General features: G+C 41.5%; 1 protein-coding gene across 1 annotated transcript; it reads left to right on the forward strand.

The window, feature by feature from the left end:
• Nucleotides 1-8,931: 8,931 nt before the first annotated feature.
• On the forward strand, nucleotides 8,932-17,154 carry LOC139143523 (multicopper oxidase CueO-like). The gene is made up of 2 exons (XM_070713935.1): nucleotides 8,932-9,067; nucleotides 14,609-17,154. Exon 2 carries the CDS (start codon nucleotides 14,630-14,632, stop codon nucleotides 17,015-17,017), a length of 2,388 nt encoding a protein of 795 aa, XP_070570036.1. The 5' UTR covers nucleotides 8,932-9,067; nucleotides 14,609-14,629; the 3' UTR covers nucleotides 17,018-17,154.
• The last annotated feature ends 2,932 nt before the right edge of the window (nucleotides 17,155-20,086 follow it).

Raw genomic sequence — 20,086 nt, forward strand, 5'->3', positions numbered from 1 at the left:
ATTTTCGCAAAAATAAGCCAGTGAAAACTTAAGTTACTCCATTAGCTTCAAAATGAGCCACCCCCCCTCCTCCAAGTGAAAGCCCAAAAGTGTATTAACAAATTATGAGAGTCTGAATATCTGTCCCCGAGCCTCAGTTGTATTCTACCTTCTAATAAGGTATCGCGAAGGTGTGTCTTTTACCTGCCTAAGCAACATGTGGTACCTGCCCTGATAATGAATGTCTCAGTGCGACTTACTCCATGTACCTCGCCTCGGATCTCAGTAAAACCAGCAACTATTACCAAACTGCAAGGCCAAAAATTTAGCTGTCCGGATAGGTAGTTACTTCTTACTCTGTGGGCGCTTTGTGTGTCGCAAAATGCGTTCTCAAGACTATAAGTAACATTGATCCTGTGCGACATGGTTGCGTAAAAACAGCGTTATCCACAGGCCCTGAAGGCTCTGTGTTTCAACTTACATCATCAATTCGTCCGAGCATGCGTACGATCATTAGAATTTTTTTTGGCATTGCCAAAAATGACGTCACCATTTTCTCTGCCTGCTCTATTAAGGGCTTTTTGTCATCCACTTATAGTCGACACGTTTTCAGAGGTCTAGCAAATATAATAGCCTTCTCAATTAGTATATATTGGCGAATATAATGCACTCGATAGCGACTTTGTCCCGCGAAGGCCGCATTTACAAAAGCTTGTTGAATGAGGCATTCCCGGTGTGATCTGAGCTATCAGATAATGGCAAAGGGAAATACTGTTTCGAGTGGCAGGGGGTCTGAAAAAATACAGTAGCTTAAATAGACTGACTATCTTGGATGAAAAGAGAAGCAAAAATACCCTAACCACCTTAATTACTTGTAAAGTGTTTGTTGAAATGAGTATCCATGTTCCATCATGATCTTTATGGCCGCGCGTGCCGCACCATCACTGCGTTTGTTAGTCTCAAATCTTACCCGAATATATTATTCTATTGCTCTTATGAAAATAGATATTGATTGATATGACTGTCTCTTTCGAGAACGAGCTCATATAGAAGATAAAAAAATTACATGAAAAAATAGAATGAAAGTACCTTTTACCAGGCTGTTCATCCCCGATTGCCTGTAAACAGGTCTACTCTCACAATGGGTACCAAAGGGTTTAGACTAATCCATCGTTTTTAGAGGGTTAATGCAAACACAATATTTGAACAGTTTCCGTTGTTATGTAGGTATTTACCCCACACTCATCATGACCTGAGTTCAATTAGTCTAGAACATTCTCAAGGTCACTGCCCTTGATGACCTCACAACCTTGAATTCAATTAGTCATGTTTGGAATGTTCTGGAAAGTTGATTAGTTGTGTAAGGGAGATAATTTTAGAACAGTAATTAGCATGTCAATAAAAGTTCTAGATTGTTCTTATATGCCTTTATAAAAGGGACGTGCTCAGCTTCCAGTCAGACTTTGGGATCGTGTCTCTTGTGTGTTACTAAACTCCAGCAGTAGTCATTCTCAAGACTTTTCAAGACCTTCACTGCCAACGCTGGATTTATACTGTGGACTTTGTGCAGCTGCAAGCCTGCAAGGACTGTTCATTCATCCAACTGACTGTTACAACTCTGAGACTGGAGCTTTGCCGTCCCAGCTGAGATAAGTAGTCTGTACACTTTTAAAGCTTGTACTCTATCCCTGACTTAGCAATTAGTTTTATTTTCGTAATAAATTTTGTTTAAACGTTAACTGCTGAGTTCACCCTTTTGTTCGTTTTCTCTGCACGTAACAAATTGGGGGCTCGTCCGGGAGACGAATATTTTGAGCCGTTTGACAACATTTTGCCTACCTTTTCAAAACTACTTTACACTGTGAACTCAGCGAAATTCAATCATGGCGGAATTCAAGCCAGACGAATTTATGGATGACCTCGATCAGGACACATTTAATTCCCTCAGAAAAGACAACCTCATAGCACTGGCAAATTTCCTTAAAGTAGATGTCAAAAGATCTATGCGCAAGCGGGAAATACAGTTCAAGATTGCAAAACATTTAGTTAATTCTGGCCATTTTGAGGAGTCTGCCTTAAAAGATTATGAGCCTGAGTCTTCCTTCGAACTCAAAAAATTAGAATTAGAAATACAGGCAGATTTGGAGCTTAAGAAAATGGAATTAGAAAAGGAAATGAAAGAAAAAGAATTGCAAATGGAAGAAAGACAGAAAGAAAAAGAAAGGCAGGAAAGATTAGAAATGGAAGAAAGACAGAGAGAAAAAGAATTGCGATTAGAAGAACAGCGATTACAGGTAGAAATAAAACGTTTAGAGCTTGGACAGTCAGGAAAATTCTTCCCTTCAGACAAGTTGACATCACTAGCATTTCAGGTTAGTTCCCCCTTTCCAAGAAAAGGATGTTGACAAATATTTTCTCCATTTTGAGAAAATTGCTCAGAGTCTGAATTGGCCTAAGGAGTCCTGGTCTATGCTTTTGCAGAGTGCTTTGGTGGGTAAAGCCAGAGAAATTTACATTCAGTTGTCAGTAGAGCAGGCTTCAAATTATGATTCTGTGAAGGAATTAATTCTCAAGGGTTATGAGTTGGTGCCTGAAGCGTACCGTCAGAAATTTAGGGATTGTGAGAAGGTGAAGGATCAAACTTATGTTGAATTTGCTCGAACAAAAGAACAACTGTTTGATCGTTGGTGTTCTTCTGAAAAGGTCAGTCAGAATTATGACAAATTACGACAACTTGTTTTGATTGAGGAATTTAAAAGGTGCATCCGGAGTGACATCAAGACGTTTATCAATGAACAAAAGGCAGATACATTGGAGGTTGCTGCACGTTTGGCCGATGATTATTCATTGACCCACAAATCTTCATTTCTCAGCAAACCATCCCAGTCCTTTTCATACAGAAACAATGCAGGTAAATTTAACTCGTCCTTTTCATCCAAGAATTTTTCAAAGGACAGTAGGAAATCAAATGACAACAGTTCACAGAGTTCAAGTAACACTCCCACATCATCAGATCCCAAGTCTCAATCTCCTTCTGACAAACAGTTTGGTACACTTTCTTGTAATTATTGTAAGAAAGACGGCCATTTAATGTCAGAGTGTTTCAAATTGAAAAGAAAACGTGAAGGTCAAAGTGGTCAAAGTGGATCTAAGCCAACCGGCTTTATTTCTTCATCAACTCAATTAGAGTCTAATAATGTGTGCAACACATTTTCTGAGGTTAAACCCCTCTTATCCCCAATTAATGAGGTCAAGGTCAATTCTTCTCAAGATAGCATTATGGGTATTTTCGAACCATTTATTCATGATGGTTTTTATCACTTTCTAGTGATTTCTCTTCCGCTACCCCTGTCAAAATTTTAAGAGATACCGGGGCTTCCCAGTCTCTTTTGTTGGCAGATACCCTGCCGTTTTCTGAAAAGTCATTTTCAGGTTCTAAAGTTCTTATTAAGGGGGTAGATTGTAATGACTACATTCCTGTTCCTCTCCATAATGTCTATTTGTCTTCGGACTTGTTTCTGGACCTGTGGCTTTAGGTATTAGGCCTTTTTTGCCTTTTGAAGGGATTCACCTTCCTCTTGGAAACGACCTTGCCGGGGACAAGGTCATTACTAATCCACTTGTGACTGATAATCCTAGTTTAGATCAAAATCCAGAGCCAATAGAGGAAGACATTCCCGGCCTTTTTCCATCATGTGCCATTACTCGAGCCATGTCAAAGAAAACTTCTGAGAATCAAAATACTCTCAAAAATAATGTCACAGATGTTGACTTAAATGACACCTTTCTCAGTCAGGTGTTTGACACGGATCATTCCGTTATCCCTCGTGGATTTGAAACTTCCAGTAAAACTTCTGCTGACCAAAGTCAGACATTTTCTAGATCAAATCTCATTGCAGAACAACACAAAGACCCAGATATTTGTCTTTGTTTGACAGGGTAGATGATGAAGGTAAAACTTCAGATAGCTCTGTTTCCTATTATACAAAATCTGGTATTCTCATGCGTAAATGGAGACCTCCAGATGTCTTGGTTGATGACGACTGGGCTATAAAACATCAAATTGTGGTTCCAAAGCCCTATCGTGCTGAAAATATTGCGCCTGGCCCATGAAACGCCCTGGGCTGGTCATTTGGGAGTAGGAAAACTTATCATAAAATTCTCAGTCACTTTTATTGGCCTAATCTCAGGCAGGATGTAGCACATTTCTGTAAAACTTGTCACACATGTCAAATGGTAGGAAAGCCAAATCAGACCATTCCAAAGGCCCCTTTACAGCCAATTCCTGCATTTCAAGAACCATTTAGTAGGATACTAATAGACTGTGTTGGGCCCCTACCAAAAACAAGATCAGGAAATGAGTACATGTTGACAATTATGTGTACATCAACTCGGTTCCCAGAAGCCATACCACTGAGAAATATAAAGACAAAGACTATAGTGAGAGCTTTAGTCAAATTTTTCACTTTATTTGGCCTCCCTAAATGTGTCCAGTCCGATCAAGGCTCCAACTTTATGTCTGGAATTTTTCAACAAGTAATGGATCAGCTAGGCATTAAACAGTATAGGTCATCCGCCTATCATCCAGAAAGTCAGGGTGCTCTTGAGCGATTTCATCAAATTGAAAAACATGATTAGGACCTACTGTTTTGACACAGAGAAACAGTGGGATGAAGGAATTCATTTTTTGCTCTTTGCTGTTAGAGAGTCAATTCAGGAGTCTCTTGGTTTTAGCCCATTTGAGCTTGTATTTGGACATACAGTCCGTGGCCCACTTAAGCTCGTTAAAGAGAAATTCCTATCAGACGATGATGATTGTCTGAATATTTTGCAATATGTGTCAGATTTTCGTACAAAACTCTCTAAAGCATGTGAATTAGCCAGAGAAAATCTTGAGTCATCTCAGCAGTCAATGAAAACCAAATATGATAAAAGCACCTCAAAACGGAAGTTTGAACCAGGTCAAAAGGTTCTTGTTCTACTTCCAATTCCTGGAAAACCACTCCATGCTCGTTACTTTGGGGCATATCTAATTGATAAGAAATGGAGTGATTTAAATTACATCATAATAACACTGACAGGCGAAAACAAAACAGCTATGTCACATAAATATGCTTAAGCCATATTTGGATAGGGATAATCCTACTATAACTCAGCCTGTCAGTGCAGTCAGTTCAAACCATTATGAAGATAGTGATACTGAAACTGACTTGAGTGAAAATACTCTAAACTCAAAGCTGGGCTCGGTCAAGCTTCAGAACTCAGAAATCCTGGAGAAGCTGGAGTCTACAAAGTTGGCACACCTCCAGCCAGAACAACAACAACAGGTGAAAGAACTGCTCCACGAATATAAAAACCTGTTTCAAGATGTTCCAACGAGGACAAACGTCATCTATCACGACGTTGATGTTGGGGACAGTAAGCCTGTAAAACAACATCCATACAGACTGAATCCAACAAAAGCAAAATATCTCCAGGAAGAAGTCAAATACCTGCTGGACAATGACTTTATTGAACCCAGTAAAAGTAACTGGAGTTCGCCGTGCATACTTGTTCCCAAATCAGATCACAGTTATCGTATGTGCACGGACTTTAGGAAGGTCAACACTTTAACAAAGACAGACACTTTCCCAATCCCGAGGATTGATGACTGCATCGACCGAGTGGGAAAAGCCAAGTATGTGACGAAATTTGACCTACTGAAGGGATTTTGGCAAGTCCCTCTGACGGATCGTGCTCGTGAAATATCCGCCTTTGTTACACCAGACGGATTGTTCCAGTACAAGGTGATGCCATTCGGAATGAAGAACTCTCCGGCAACGTTCCAACGGATGATCAACGACGTCATATCCGGCTAGACGGGTGTGCAGCTTACGTTGACGACGTCGTCCTGTATAGTGACACCTGGGAGGAACACATCAAGCTCATGCGGAGTTCTTTGAGAGACTGAGTAAAGCAATGTTGACTGTCAACCTTGCCAAATCTGAGTTTGGTTGGGCGAGGGTGACTTACCTCGGACATACTGTAGGACAGGGTGAGGTAAAACCTGTTGATGCCAAAATCAGTGCCATTTCAAGTTTTCCCATACCAAACTGCAAACGACAACTGATGAGCTTTCTTAGTATGGCTGGTTACTACAGAAAATTCTGTCCAAATTTCTCCACAATTACTGAGCCTTTGACTAACTTACTTAAAAAGAAAGTAAAGTTTGTTTGGTCAGAGCAATGCCAACAGGCATTTGATACACTTAAAGCCATACTGCAAAGTGCTCCAATGTTGTCTGCACCAGATTTCACATTGCCATTCAAATTAGCTGTAGATGCTAGTGATACGGCTGCTGGTGCTGTTTTATTGCAAGAGGATAGTCATGGTATAGATCATCCTGTTTGCTATTTTTCACGCAAATTAACAAATCCCAGAGAAACTACTCTACAATTGAAAAAGAGTGTTTATCTTTGATATTAGCTTTACAGCATTTTGAAGTTTATGTTACTTCTTCAAATCAGCCAATAGTGGTTTATATTGATCACAACCCTGTTGTTTTTTGGCAGAAATTTAAAGGCAAAATCAGAGATTGCTAAGATGGAGTTTAATGTTACAGGAGTTTAATCTTGACATTAGACATATCAAAGGCAGAGACAATTTATTGCAGACTGTCTCTCTCGTATTTAGAGTTTATTGTTGTTCACTTTCAAGAAGTTTTACTTTAGAGTAAGAAAAAAAATTGAGTACTTAAATCTTTTTCAAGATTACATTTGCAAAAGAAAGATTTTTCTTTGAAAAATTTTCTTTTTTGAAGAGGGGTGTGTTATGTAGGTCATTTACCCCACACTCATCATGACCTGAGTTCAATTAGTCTAGAACATTCTCAAGGTCACTGCCCTGATGACCTCACAACCTTGAATTCAATTAGTCATGTTTGGAATGTTCTGGAAAGTTGATTAGTTGTGTAAGGGAGATAATTTTAGAACAGTAATTAGCATGTCAATAAAAGTTCTAGATTGTTCTTATATGCCTTTATAAAAGGGACGTGCTCAGCTTCCAGTCAGACTTTTGGGATCGTGTCTCTTTGTGTGTTACTAAACTCCAGCAGTAGTCATTCTCAAGACTTTTCAAGACCTTCACTGCCAACGCTGGATTTATACTGTGGACTTTGTGCAGCTGCAAGCCTGCAAGGACTGTTCATTCATCCAACTGACTGTTACAACTCTGAGACTGGAGCTTTGCCGTCCCAGCTGAGATAAGTAGTCTGTACACTTTTAAAGCTTGTACTCTATCCCTGACTTAGCAATTAGTTTTATTTTCGTAATAAATTTTGTTTAAACGTTAACTGCTGAGTTCACCCTTTTGTTCGTTTTCTCTGCACGTAACAACCGCTTTTTGACTAGCTTGTGTACATACCTTTAAATACAAGAACAAAATTTAAGTTGCGAAGTCTACAAGTGTTCTAATTGTGTTCTCCCATTCGCTGAATTATGTGTTTCACCAACCGATGCGGATGCATGGTGTCGCTGAGCATGGCAAACTCTGAGCTCAAACGCAGGAGGAACTCCTGTCGCTTCAATTCTATTTCTCAACTGTACCTCGAGATTTGTATGGTGCATTCCCATGCTTTGCGTTCCGATCGATAAGGTCCCTTTGGTTGGTTTTGTTAAACTCCGTTCGGATGGACTATTGGCGACGGGCGACGGAACAGACGAGAGAAGCCCGTGCCATCAAATAAAAGTGAGGGAAATGAATATGACATACAAAAGTAACAATCATATAAGGAGCTGACTGACATGGTGGATCCACCGAAAAGTAGACATGCACCGTACTTATTTTGCAGGATCAGGGAGGGGCAAACACTTATGACGGTCGGAAATATGTTGTCATGGTCAGAGGCTGTTGACCGCTGGATGCATGGGAACCAGACAATCGGATTAAGTGATGCCAATCACAATTAAGCGTACAATGGACGAGAAATTTCGGACAATGGAAACGGGAATTTAGGGGACAACAAAAGTTTTGAAAGACAACGAACTAGGGCAGCTCTCCGCTCAGGAGGGGGTCCATTTCTGATACGACTTTCACTTTCGCGGGGGCCAAGGATTTTGATGCGTGCTCAAACAGAATACCTCATCCACTTTCCGTTAGTTTGACTGTCTGTTAAAGATTTTGAAATGGTTTTTGTCACGTCGAGATGGGAAATAATAGTGACAGCTATGCACACGAAAACCATATAGAAGACAATTTTATAATATCAGTACGCAAGTTCTTGAGCTAGATAACGTTGGTTTTATACTGTGATGTTTCTGTACTTCTCTTGGAATTAAGCACAGAGGTACAATTTATACAAGAAAAAATACTTGAGGTCCTTACCAAGGCCTAACACGAACATGGAAGACGAAACTCTCTGGATTTGCAACTTAAAACCACTCCTCTGAAAATCCGATCTGAAGTTCTCAAAACACGATAAATTGCTTAAATATGTTGTTGACACTCGGAGTTTACAGTGCTAACATGTTTTTGAACAACCGTTGAACACTTCAAAACAAAACCTCAAGGCATACTATGCACATATATGGCACAACCGGGCAAGTAGGCGTGCGAATATGTGCACAACCATCAAAACACAGCTATCCCGCCAAAAATCTGCAAGGGTGTTGATCGGCACGTGCGTTTCTACAGAAGGTATTGTCCAATGAAATTTTCGTTTTAAATTCAAAGATATATTTCACTTAATTCCATACAAATAATTGCCTCAAATCTTATTCTGGCCGGTCTGACCTCGAATATGACACCTGTAGCCAGACATATATGCCTGCATAAATATGATTTCTGTGAGAGCGCCAGTGGCTCTCACAGACAAGCCTCCCTTGGAAAGATCGGAGAACTTGCCAATGCCCTTCGCTTCGGAAGCCCCTCCTTCGATCGTTACCCCTAAACCGATCACGTGACCTTTGTCTAGGACGGGGATCAATCGACAAACAACCAGCAACACGTATATGACGCCATCTAAAACCACATCCATAAAGCTCACTTTGATTTTGTTCCCGTAGGCGGCTTGTGTTTGGTTATAGCATTTCGCCGAGTAAGATTCTTACAGGTAAGTGTCCAAGATACAAGTCGTTTCGAATGTTTTCTTTAGCTGAGAAACAGAAAAGAATGTGGGGTTTCAACAATTGCCTTGCTCGCAAGTTTATGCGTTTGTGTCGCAGCATTCTACCATTCTGGACAAATCGATTTTCGGCTATCCACGGTGTCGCGCTCATGGAAAAGCAAATACAAAATCTCTTCAGCCCTTCTTGTGTCGTCTGTCACAGCGGATATGAGGCAGCACCTCTATGGTTGACTACAAAAAAGAATTTACAACATTACGCTAATCTGCAAGTGTTATAAATAAACCGTTAACTGTTTCATCACAGTTATATCTGCGGCGCGGTCAGACATTCATAACTAGATGATAGGTTCCGTGGCAGAAGCGGGTATACATGATTTTAATTATGACGGCTAAGTATGCCCTGTTCTCTACTTCTTGCGTTGTGTTGCCACGACACAGCCAGAACAACAATTAGACTGGTCATTTAACCAAATCACACGCACCTCGGGAGGCGAATTTAGCGACAAATCTAGCAGCGACCGCTATTATTGAAATTGAAAATACTTCAGAGAATGAAAAATAATCACACACCGCGGGTCCAAATATTGTCGTCATGTGTGTAAAACAACGGTAGGAAGTTGAAACTTTTTGAACTGCCAGACAACATTTTAAATATATTATTGTGAATCTTTTCTTGACAAATATAAAAACATTGTCAATTATTTTCGACTGGCAAGGTGGACGTGGTCACTGAGACACTGGCTGTATAGATAGCTCAGAAATCACGGCAGTACTCGTAATCGTAACCACTGTTGTAGAAGGAGCTTAGAGAGGCGCATTTTCGTTAGATTGTTTATTAGTGACACGAGATATCACAAAGATAGAAAAATCAATGAGCATACGTCAACAGCAAAGTAAATGGTTAGCCAGTCTTCCTGGCCTAAAAGTTACGAGCTTTCATAGGACAACTTTAAAGGAACTTGTCAAAGTTATGCCATAGAGAAATAGAAATGGAGCGAATATTTCACCCATACTGCCACAGAAACGAATGTTCGGAGCATTGTGACCGTCGCTGAAGTAAAGTGCTTTTGAAACAGTTTCTTACACTGTACATTCGCAATTGACGTTTCTCGAACGAGAAATGTATTTTAGCTTGTATGGCGTGTCATGCGATACGCCATATTTGAAAATCGTTATACATGGACAATATACGGTTCGATCCTGCAGTGCCACGTTTTTCACAATATCTTTACGACGAACACTATAGAACAGCGTCTGTGTCATCTGAGTCACGTGGTCTTTACAAATACAGCCCTCGGTACACCCTCATTTAGATACCGGGACGTTTCTCTACCACACTTGGACAAAAACTTCTGCCCTCTAGGATATCTAATGAAACAATTTGCTTTGCAAGCGCTTGTTTTGATCTGCAGTAGAAATGTATAAATTTGGCTTACTATGTTTGTCCAATGACCGTATACTTGTTCGAAATCTTGTTTTTGCCAATTAAAATCTCATGATGCTGTACAAGCTAAATATTTTATCTATGTACAGCGAATCAAATTTATACACTTTTATGCGGATTACTTATTAATGTCAAAAGGATGACCTCGTACAACAGTTTTCGGTTAATCAACTTGCAACTGTTCGTTTTGTCGATTACGATAAATAATATACAACAAACGAAGTTGCCTGTGAGCGTTAACACACACACACTCTCTCTCTCTGTCTCTCTCTGTCTCTCTCTGTCTCTCTCTCTGTCTCTCTCTGTCTCTCTCTGTCTCTGTCTCTCTCTCTCTCACTGTCTCACTTTACGTCGGGTATTGAACGCCGTTGAACACAGTAGTACAGGAAAAAACTGGACATTCAGAGCTTTTCACATTCAGACGACAAAAGAGAGGCAGTACAGGCTAAGCTTTAATACAATGTTTTGGCAGAGGGCGCTGCCCAGCCTATAACATAAACGATTTACAAATATGCAACAAACACTGAAAATATGAGAGGGATTTAATGCCCTTCAATATAATTTTACATCGTAAATTCCCAGATGTCAGCATGCCGTCCCACGGTCACAATCAGCTGCATGTCAAGTCATACTTAAATTAAGTTTGAATAAGCTTATCAATATGAACACTTCATAACGGGGCTTGACCGTCTGTCTGTATATTTGCCTACATTCCCTCCACCTTGATTGTGCCCTGCGTTATATCTTTTTCATATTCTGTAATTATTCTGATTGTGCCTTAGTACCACCTGTGGTGCGACTCAAAACGAGACAATCATATCATCGCGGGTCACTGAAAAACAGACGAAACCGCCATTGTCTCTTTTCTTAGTTTCGACAAGTCGGTTAAGTGGAAACATGTTCTAATTCCCGCGACAAGGGTGCACGGTGCGCTTTAAATTCGACGTAAGCAGCTTTTCGTCACAACTCTGCTCAGACCGGTTCCAGAAAAAGGACGCTCACCTTTCCGCCGACTTTGATGGCCTCCCGCCAAAGCATGAACCTGATGTTCTGACGTCATCAACTTGAACGGGTACCGTTCCTCGCAAGCCGTACCGCAGAATGCAAACTGGCTGCAAAATCCCGATTTCCGAGTATGTTGGGATTCAAGAGGCACATTTCACTGATTTACATGATTTTGCTCACACGTGACCTTCAACCTTTATTCATAATGCCAGTAAGTTACCGAATGGACGGCTTATCATCACATAAACCGACGCAAGGTTGCCTTTTAACTAATGATGCGATAAACACCAAAACCAAGCACAACACGATTAGAACTAATTTGGGAAAATTGGATCTTCATATTTTCCTAATTTCTCAAAAGTGTTAGGTGTCATATAGCTAAATGGTGAAGTATTACAAATTACTCATAAAAACAGGTGTATTACTTAAAAAGAAAAGCAGATGAGCTTACATTTGCGGGTTAAATGGACCTTATTTCACCATCAAATTGTCCCAAATTAGTTCCAATCGTGTTGGTAACATTACGGGGAAAGCTGTAAAATTGTCAAGTTAATGACAGGGCTGCTTGTTGAAGTATACAACACTCAAAAATGAACTAGAAACTTCATTCGAACAAACAGCAGGGGTACGCGTACAACTTACGAAAACAGATATCGATTGCCACAATAGATATTGTAAGGTCAACCTTGAACGTCTTTCTTTCGAAAAAGTTGTTTTCAGTTTCACTGACTAAAATAGCTCTGCCTCTGAATTATAAGCTAGACGAGACATTGAACTCCATTCTTCTTGTTTAGCATGGAATTCTCTCTCTCTCTCTCTCTCTCTCTCTCTCTCTCTCTCTCTCCCCCCCCCAAACGTTTAATTACCCATAGTTCTACCTACTCGATCGTCATGCAAACTACCGAGCTCCATACACGTGGAACTGCGCATGTGTGCAGCAGCACTGAGCGTCCTACTTTGCGATTAAAACCAGCGTGAAGGTGTTCGTCCGTAATGATAAAAATTTTATTCATATCATAGATGTATAGATTAAGAATATCGTCCATCAGTTTTAAATTAACATGTGAACAAACGCAGCCGCCTTCTAAAGCATGTAAAGGCACTTCAATATTGATGAAACATTTTGACATAATTGAGCATCTTTCATACAAATCGTGAATGCCGAAACAGCCACTCAATTGAATACGGACTCACTCTGTTGTTTAACGGATTCAATGGTGGAATTTATATCATGTTGTTCATTAAATCCTCCGATAAAAGACCTCGCCGTCTTTCAAGACTTGAGTCCAAAAGACCTTCGAGTATTCACAGTTCAGAATGGGTGTTGAACAGCAGCGGTAATTGGCATCGCGCCTTCTGTTTGAAAACTGACGAGCTGAAGCGGCGATGCGTAATCTCCCGGCAGAGCTGTGCACATTTCAGCTTGATTGCTTACTACTGATCTTGAGCTGTACGCTCTATATTCATTCATTGCTGCGACTCAAGTAGCCAAGGCCTGCCCCTTGGACAATAGTTTCTACTGGGGCTAGCGACCAGCTGATTTTGAAAAATTGTAACCGTGGGTGTTTTACACATGAATTTGCTATCCTTAATAACTTGAGGAAACTTGAATTTGGAAGGGTATGATATCTGATCCCCCAGCCAACCCGTTACGATATGACAGTTTCTCTTTACGTCCATAAGTCTCCCCTCCCCGCTAGGAAAACTCGCTTTGGCGGACTCTAAATGAAGAACACCTACCGCCCCCTCCCAGTACCGACCGCCATCGCTTTGTCACATGCTTTCCTCTACCGGTCGACATACTCCCGAAAACAAGCGAATCATACTCCAAATACACACCCGTTGGGCCTTTTTAAAGATGGACAGCTAAGCAGTAGACTGACGTTTCCCCGCCCGCCCGTTTCCCGTCCCCTAAATCGTTAAAAACTCTGCCCGTCAAGAAATCATTTTCGAACTGGCTGTTCCCTATTTCTTCGGTCGAATATTTTCATTCAATCTCAGACAACTGCCACACAAAGAAGTAGTCATTGGAGAGAGAGTGCAGCAAGCCCTGCGCTGATCGTTGATTTTGGAATCTATGCCGGTCTAAGGAAAACAATTAGACATGTAGGACCTATTCAATAAATTGCTGTGTATGTGGGAAGTTTCTTATTTATAAGGGCAAGCAAACATGCTAGAATACAAAAATAAATAAGTGACATTAGGTTGATCATAACGTGCGAAGTGCGATTTTTGTCATCATTTTTGATCGACGATTGAGCCAATAGCTCAGGGACAACTATCGCCTGACGTTGAAAATCTCTGATCTTTTTCGGGCCAAAAATAGACATTTTTGATACAGTTGTCAATGATTTAATGCTTAAAACTTTCAAGTTTTTCACGTGTGTATACATAATGCGATACATTGAACCAGAGGCACATTCACTTTGCTCGACTGATCGAAATATGCTGCCCAATGTGTTTTGTTCCGGGCGACAAAACGTCGAAATATATCATAACACAGGGCACAACGGCTATTGCGAATTTTAAATATCGGGTAAATTTGAGGCAGCAAATTTCTCTTATCCGGAACAAAAGTTTCCGTGGTATAATCACTGATTTAAACTCTCCTCAATCCCTGGTTCTCATATTGTTGACATTGACTGTTTATGTGCATCGTCGTACACTACGCCCTCTTCGGCGAGTCTTATCACCCAACGTCTTATCATTATTTTTTTTTTGCGAGAGCAGGAAAAAATGCTCTGGCTTGCGAGAATGGTTTATGTGATGCTAGTTCTTTGTCCTCCTCTGAAAATTGTGTTCAACTGGTCAATTTACTAAGATGTTGATTATTTTTGAAGACAAAGGGGCATACTCGTTTAGGACATTTGTGCTGATGATAACACACATGCATGAGAGATCTTGACGACAAAGTCCCTCAAACTTTTCAACATTCAAGAGGAGAAACTTTTGCATTCGTCTAACATTATAGAAGTAACATTTTCTTGTGCAAATTCCATATCGCCAGTTCCCAAATCTACAATATTAAAAAGAAATTGACTGCATTAAACAGAGTGCGTTTTTTTTTACGTTCACAGATTACGAAGTAAACCACCACGATGCCTATGGATGTCGTGCCGATATTGTTCGTTGCTTTGCTGGCAACGGAACTATGCATCACCAACAGCCAGGAATATTTAGAGCAGCCCGTGGTTGTTGAATCTGAGGGTAAAAGACTCCAGTTAGAGCTATCTGTTGCAACGCACCGTGTCAACCTTGGACAAGCAAAATTTACCACCCGCGCGTTCCAGTACGATGGCATTGCTTCCGTTCCCGGGCCAACGATCAAAGTCAAAGCTGGGGATACCTTGGAAATCACCTTGAAAAATGCGATCTCGGCAGAAAGTGGTTCGGATTACGATTCGTACAGCTCCATGTCAAGTGATTCTTCCGATTCTTGGGGATCCGATTTCTTATCGATGGACAGTTTCAGCAGTTCTGAGGACATCGACGTCGGCGACCTGCCCGGACTAGTTCCAAATTTTGGTAGGCCAATGCCTGGTGCAACCGCGACGCCTGTTCCCGATAGCATCATTGCCCCGGGGAATAGGCCCCGACCATTACCTGGACTCTCGACGGGTTCCCAAGCTGGACTGTCACCGAGAAATTCACCGTCCACGACGACAAAGCCGGGCTCCATAACAGACGCCGGGCTCCATAATTTCACTGAACAATCTAATGCCGGTCCAGATCAATTTGATCCCTCAAATTTAGGCAGGAATCTTGATCGCGCGGAGACTGTTGATGACGCTGAGAACAGGACCTCCAACCCCCTCGCTGATGGTTTTGGTAGAGTGCCAGTGGGTCAAAGAGACCGTCTTGAAGATGATCCTCCCGTTAGGCCTACTCCGCTTACTGATGATGTTTTACCTATGGGTAGGCCTGCCATACCGAACTTCGGTACTCGGTCTCCTGGTGATGGGTCACAGATGGCTAGGCCTGCCCTGGACTCCAGAGACTTTCACCGTAGAAGTAACGTATCACTACCTGACGACTCACCGTTCAGGCATTTGATCAGGCGGCAGGTCCTCCAGGATCAGACGCCGGTTGTCTCTCCGCACGTCGTAAATCTTTACACTCACGGGCTTCATATTGATCCCGCTGCAGACAGCATGACTATCGGCGTTCCACCCGGTCACAGCTACACCTACACAATTGCAATCCCACCTGACCATGCGCCCGGGCTAAACTGGTACAGCTCTCATTACCACGGCACGTCTGCCTACCACCTCGCTCTCGGCTTGGCGGGCGCCATTCTTGTTGAACCAGCAAATCCATATGCAGTGCCACAAGAGTTGAGGGACATGGAGAGTATCGTTATGGTTCTCCAATACTTCAATCTAGAACAATTACCTCCATTCAAGTGTCAAATGGGCCGTGACAGCAGTGCATTTCCCGACATTCAACTTGAGCAACATGTTTCACGCTGTGGAGATGACCTGAATCTCGATGTGTTACTGCAGCCGACAAGCAACAGAAAGTTCGTAACGGTTAATGGTCAGTCCAGTCCGATGATTATGATGAGAAATGTGGAGAAAAAGGTGTTTCGCTTCTTGAACGCCGGTCCGACAAAATTTCTGGAGCTCGAGCTGCCCGGATGTGATATGCACCTGATAGCCCGTGACGGAGTTTATCGCTCACAACCATCCGAAGTCGAAGTTGTCGTTCTACCGCCGGGTTCAAGAGCCGATGTAATTGTCTCGTGTCAAAGTCAAGGCAGTTTCCCCTTGAAATCAGTGGCCAGTCCATCCCGTGATAATATTTTCAAAGCTGAGAATAGCGCCCTTCGTTATGAGCAAGATCAAATACTCACAGTCGTCGTGACTGCTGCCAACCAGGCTGTCATGCCACTACCATCATTTTTGCCAGAGTTGCCGGCGTATCTTACGGATCCCCAGGACCTCTTCGTGGAGGAAGGATATTCGCCCGCCAAAGCTGACTACGGTTTGCGCTGCAGCAGCTCGCTTCACACCTGCAAAAATACATTCAACGACATGCTGTTTTCCGAAGTCCGTGACTATACCAGAAGGATACAGAGTGGCACAACCGAGGAATGGTTCTTGTCGAGCCCCGGGCTGCTGCACCCTCTCCACGCGCACGCTCACCATTTCCGAGTCATCTACGCGAACGAGGCAACGTCCACCGGTGATGGCGTACTGTACGAGGTCGGCGAGTGGCGAGACGTGTTACCCATCGACGGCAACATGACAGTTCGGCTGCAGTTTGACAGAAATTTCCACGGTCCATTGGTGATTCACAATAACTTTCTGATAAACGAAGACCAAGGAATGCTACAAGTTATGCTGGTTTACCCCCCTCTGACGCAACAGGACGGTTCTTCCGAAGATGGTGCGGAAAAAGTTACTTCAACTGCCAATATATCCCAGAAACCTCCTCTCCTTTTCTTTATTGTCTGTATCATCGTTTGTTCCTCAGAATTGCGATGAACTTGACGATCAAGCTTACAGTCTGAAAGGAGCCTATGAAATTTGCATAAAAGTTCGTGTTAGAGAGCCTCATTTTCGTTACGCTGACCGCCACTGCAGTGAGGGATAAAATACGGCGAAAGGGTGGTCTTTAAATACCGACGTGCAGCAAAACGTACAATAGCTAGAACTATAATTTTGCTTTCAGTTGTAGCATACATACTAATGATCTGTTTTCCTTGGGTAAACTCACAAAAGTTGAGAAGATTTTATTTAAATCGCTACAAAGTGGGTGGCGAGGTCGACCCGCCAAATGCGGAAGTAAACTTCACCTTTTTCGTAAAACAGCTCGATAATGACCTTAGAGGTCTTAAGCCAAGCCGAAAATTTCAGAAAATATTCATTTAACTATTATCAACATTTGGTGAAATTTTCATGACCGTGCGACCATGGACATGTATTTGCGGCAGTGTTGAATGTTGGCATGCAGTTACCATATCGCTGTATACGTAGATCTCGAGGGTCTATGAGTATACGAACACCCGTTACGCTACGTACACTCCACGCTGTTTACCGCGACCAAACCACTTGTAGTTCACACGGCGCGGGTGTTACACGATTAATCTTTCATTTTTTTCAAAGTTTACTCCTATAATCTCGGGTCACTGATGTTATATATAAATAAAGTATTTAATTAATGTCACATTATGACCATCAATACTTAAAAAAATTTTTTGCTAGTTACATGAGTTATAACATTTGCCAGTCTAGTTCGAGCACGAACGGTAATGCTAGCAGGGATGGCCGCAACGCGCAGCTGTTTACCGGCTATCATTCTAGCCGCATGTATATTCACGTACTCGTGTGCGGATACAGAGTAGCCGTATTTATCCACGGAGATTTTTTGCAGTCGATGTTATTTCCTACAGTTTTTGTATGCTTGCTAGCTACTAGAATGCGAAAACGGAAAAATCACTCATAAACGAAACAGCACTGCTGGTCAGTACGACGGGTGTCTACCACTATACTACGTGTACGGCCGCAGACAGTGATAAACGTAGCCCTTCTGTCACCGTAGTGTTTTTTTTTCCATTGCACTGTCCACGACTTTACCGAGAAGCCAGCCAGGCAGATTGTGTTGGCCAGTGAGGTAACACAAGCTTGCAGTCTTGCTTCCTCGTCACAATCATTGAAACATAAACAGAACCGAAAAAATCTGCCAAGTTAGCCGGTGAGGACCGAGAAAGAGCTGAAAGAGTTTACGTGTACACTCACACTGCGCTGTAGGTCGCCATGTTAGATTTAACACATGAACGTCGCTGCATAGTCAACTTCAACGAGACTTATTTCAAAAACGGAGGCTTAAGCCACTGAGATTTTTTCAGATCGTATGGACCTACTCAAGATACGTCCCCTCCTACTTCTCATGGAAATTTGACTTTGGATATGCTTTTGCGGCAGTGTTTAGTGAACGGCATTTTCGGTCGCTCGAAAACCATGAAAATAAGGCTAACGCAAAAAACGAATCGATAAAACCCCATAAAAAATCATCGGCGAACACTAACTAAGAGTACAATTCAGCCGCTAACTGGAAACAGGACGGATGCTAAACGAAGGCTGAGATATCTGCGGATAAAATTCTGGCGAAAAAGTGCCATAACCGTCACTCACTGGCTAGAGGGCGCTGTTCGAATTTGAACTAAATCCCTAATTATGCATGCAAATGAAGTACCCTCCTTCAGACTGTTACAAGCGATTGTTTAATATCATCCAACTTTTCCATATATAGGTGTATTTCATATATTCATGAAGTTTACACACCAAGTGTGATTTATCATTTCACGAAGCCGAGAAAGTTTTGATAAAGACGGACGTGAAATCCATAAGTAGATCTAGTCAATTCTGTATAACAGAAATATGACATGTTTATCAGGAATGCATATATATATATATATATATATATATATATATATATATATATATATATAATATATATATATATATATATATATATATATATATACACCACTCGGGTAACTACTGTGTATTCGCGTGTCAACAAGGATTATGACATTATCAACAAAACATTGGGGATGTACACTTGCATAATATTGTCTGGTGGAGTCAAAGCGTACGTGACATATTCGGTAGTTTTTAAATGTATACCCCACTTTCATTTTGTGTTTTTGTACGTTTTTGGTGTGTAACGAATCACAAAATAGTGGTGGTACTGATAGGTTATTTTCCCTTGTTTTTCTTACACCCTGAGGTAAAGGCGAAAATAGCAACGTAATTATTTCATTGGGACACATTATGGAAGTATACATCAAACCGGCGGGAATTCTTCCGGGGGGGGGGGGGTTTACTCCTATACAAATGTGTACGGGTATGTGACACACCGACGGGTCACTGTTTCACGAAATAAGTCAATGGGTCGATTTTTCATTCGAAAAATCTACGCCTAGATCGGCAACAAAGCAAACTGTCCCATGCTTTTGGAAAACATTCAAATACAGTGGAATGGAGGTGAAAATATTTTCCAAATTTATCAAGTAATCCCAAAGAACAGATCAGATTTTTGGAATATAAATGGGCAGATGTGTTCAACCCCCCGTGTGAAAATATTAACCCTCGCCCAGGGGGACTTGTGTTACAGCGCCACCTACGACTAGGCAGATTATTTCTACTGAACCATGTGTGATTCCGTATAATTTGATATGATTACCCTGATATTTTAATACGTCAATGCACAATGTATATTATTATATCATTTACATATTTTTAGAATCGTATTGATGGTGTGATATAGACTGCTAGGCCAACTTTGGCAAACAACAGAAAAATGAAGTTTTGTAGTAAAGATGAATTTCCTTCGGCTTGGCGAATGAACATGATGCTGATAATTAGGAAACACTTCTATTACATTTTCTCGAGCAATTAATTTAAGTAGGTACACAGAAACTGATTTTCTCTATTGCGATCAAAATCCACTGTTTTAATCATTGCTTCGTCGCATATAGAACTAAGTAAATGTCACCGTAACTCAAGGCGCTAGTAGATGTTGTTGCGACACATTGCACGCCTATTAGT

This window comes from Ptychodera flava, chromosome 11 (genome assembly GCF_041260155.1).
Source record: "Ptychodera flava strain L36383 chromosome 11, AS_Pfla_20210202, whole genome shotgun sequence".
NCBI classification, from domain to species: domain Eukaryota; kingdom Metazoa; phylum Hemichordata; class Enteropneusta; family Ptychoderidae; genus Ptychodera; species Ptychodera flava.

Excerpts from the sequence above, each read along its gene's own strand:
- LOC139143523 (XM_070713935.1), top strand. The coding sequence starts at position 14,630 with ATGCCTATGGATGTCGTGCCGATATTGTTCGTTGCTTTGCTGGCAACG.